Genomic DNA, 2,818 nt, shown 5'->3' on the forward strand with positions numbered 1-2,818 from the left:
ATTGCCATGCAGTAATTCTGTCTGCCATCTGCTGGCCAAGATTGCAATGACAGTATGTCATGAAATGTCCAATGCGCGGAATGAAAATCAGTCTCACGCAATATTCACGTTTGCCTTGTATAATTGATTGGACAACAATTTCTTACCACGAGTCATTAATGGTTGTGAGTTGAATGTGTAAAAATACCGTCTGTAATAATGACATGAAAAGACTTTCCAAACTATCAGACACATCACCACCATTTTGTGCCTCTCCTTTTTCAAAAGTAATGTTAGCAGATTATTAGTATGATGTCTTTTGACATACTAATAAACGACGTTTCAGTCAAATTCACGGTCCATGTATTACATGGTTTTGTCTTTCACTTTTGATGGTGCTTCCCTATTGTATATTTATGTCGCAGTGCTTGTGATTATCTTTCTGTGTTTGATTTGCTCAGGGTTTAAAAGCGTATCTTTTGTTTTTTACTTCAAATGTACGTGTACCTGTAATATACATTACAGTCTACAGTGGTCAATAAGTACAAAGTTTTTCAACGCTTTATTGTACGGTACACTGTTTTTGACTCTTACGAGCCACCGTCGGCTGCACAACACACGTGATCTAGTCAGTCAGTTGACAGGGCAAAACACGGCAGGAGACGCGAGAAAGAGAGGAGACATGGACCATCATCAGATTGACAGGGTGGGCCTCTTGTCTCCCCTGGAGGAGTCCAGCGCCGAAATAAGCAGAGACAGCGGCATCGTCTCCCAAAGTGCGAGCAGTTTGTCCATGGTGAGCGAAATCCTCAGCAGCGGCACGGTGTCGCAGAGCCCCAGCTTCGGCGCGGTAGCTAACGTTATCCCTCAAAGCCCGAGCCTCAACGAAGCAGCAGAGCCCGGGACGACCGACCAGCACGACTCGGAGCAGGACGACGAGGTCCTGAGACACACCGCCCTCAGCTACTCCAACTACATCAGAGCGACAGCTGGAGAAGAGGTTTGTGCTGTTGGTTTTTACACAAAAGAGACAGTCGCCAGGTCATGTGCGGACTAATTAGCTACTTCACGTTAGCTCTTTGTGGTATCACTTTCTGAAAAGGCGACAGATTGTTTGTAAACTGTAATTAATGGAATTATCAATGTTAATAAATAATTCCTAATCTTTTATAGATAAGTTGTAAGCAATTAGATAAGAACAGCTTTTGGGTTGCCAGATTGTGGAAAACCCTCCTTCAGCATGACACTTTGTTTTCGTAGCTCTTTAATTCGTTGGTGAGACCCCTGCAACGGGCTGTTTGACCACCTCCCCTCTGGAAAAGGGCTGAAGGACATTTGGACCAAAATCTATTTATAAAGTGCTTATTTACATTTGCACATGCAGACTTGATGGACTGTTGAACCCACAATTCATAATTGCAGGTGCCTGACTAACACGTTCAAATGGCGGGGGGGAAACCCAAGACGCTGTATTGCCTTGTATAATTGATTGGACAACAATGCCTAACTAACGTTTTAACTGCAAACCTGATGACTTATTAGCTTGATTTTTACCAACATTTATAACTTCATTATAACTAAATAGATACACACAACCATGTTATTACCTGAACATGTGATATGAATACAGCACACTGTACACACACACACACACAAGAGTTTTTATTCAAGATTGGGAACTTCTGAACTTGAATGTAATAAAATCTGCTCTTATCATCAACGTTTCACATCTGCTGTATTGTTCTCACTACATTTGTACACTAAGTTTTACATTCAGATCAACAGTGGTCAAATTCAGTGAATGAGTCGATCAATGGCTATAGTATCATGAGTCTGTAAAGAGTCTTCCCATCTTTATAGAATTACAACAATACATTTCTATAGTACTCTTTGAAATGTTTTTATTACTTTAAAACAAACTCTATAGTATTTAAAGCAAAATTATAATTTGATAAGCCAAATGTGTTGCATGTTTCATTTCATTTTTGAAGAACCAATCTCGTTTGAGATGTCGTCTTTCGTCTTCCTGTTAATATAATGTGATGAGGTGCAATCAGATTGATTCAAAGTATATCCATTGTCAGAAAAATGAAGGGTCCACTGCACAATGACTGTTTAAAGTTATTTCTTATCTTTCTCAAGTCATTCCAGGCTTAAGTTCAAGTGAAGTCACAAATAATTGTAGTTAAAGTCAAAACTGAGTTGTCAGATTTCTCTCCCGAGACCGATTTGAAACCAGGCCATGTGACTTGTGTCCACACTTCTTTTTTCTGGCCCTATAGTCAAATAAAACTTGTTTATAATATCACACACTTTAACAGTCTGAGCCCGCAGACTTTGTCAACTCCAAAAAGTGTCAGTTGTCTTCAGCTTAAGGAGAGGAGTGTTCTGTATTTGTAGTTACTGACTGTATGATGGCTGACCGACCAGCTCACTGTCACTCCTGAGTTGACATTAACTGGATCAGCATGATACCTGGCAATTTATAAAATGAGCTAGCGGGCTCTGTAGGAAGACAAAGGCCCCTGTGTTTTTGGCCATGGGGTCCTTTCTGACACAATTTAAAGGGATTTGATTGAATTCCAGCCTAAACAGGCGCATAGGACTGAATTTGAAGTGCACAAAAACTGTCAACTAAGTCCCCAGCTGCCTCATTTCATTCAATGTGTAATCGGTGGCTTTAGGTTCAGCAGGTCAGGTCAAGTCATAGTTTGTATGTGTGTAACATTTAACAAAGTTTTCTTTAAATTATCTCTCCTCTAGATCCTGTGCTTGGAAAAGAGCTTGGAAGAAATGCTGACCAGAGTCGATGAGTTTGTTGGAATGCTGGACATGGTAA

The 2,818-nt window shown here is 40.4% G+C and overlaps 1 protein-coding gene across 1 annotated transcript; it reads left to right on the top strand.

The window, feature by feature from the left end:
* Positions 1 to 604: 604 nt before the first annotated feature.
* Positions 605 to 2,814, top strand: LOC111673741 (biogenesis of lysosome-related organelles complex 1 subunit 4-like; the record flags this gene model as incomplete). The annotated part of the gene is made up of 2 exons (XM_023431634.2): positions 605 to 979; positions 2,743 to 2,814. Coding segments are annotated over exons 1-2 (390 nt in total), but the record flags the coding sequence as incomplete, so codon positions are not given.
* Between the last annotated feature and the right edge of the window lie 4 nt (positions 2,815 to 2,818).

This window comes from Seriola lalandi, unplaced genomic scaffold (genome assembly GCF_002814215.2).
Source record: "Seriola lalandi dorsalis isolate HSWRI2012SDOR001 ecotype SW California unplaced genomic scaffold, Sedor1 jcf7180001963292, whole genome shotgun sequence".
In the NCBI taxonomy this organism is placed as follows: Eukaryota; Metazoa; Chordata; class Actinopteri; order Carangiformes; family Carangidae; genus Seriola; species Seriola lalandi.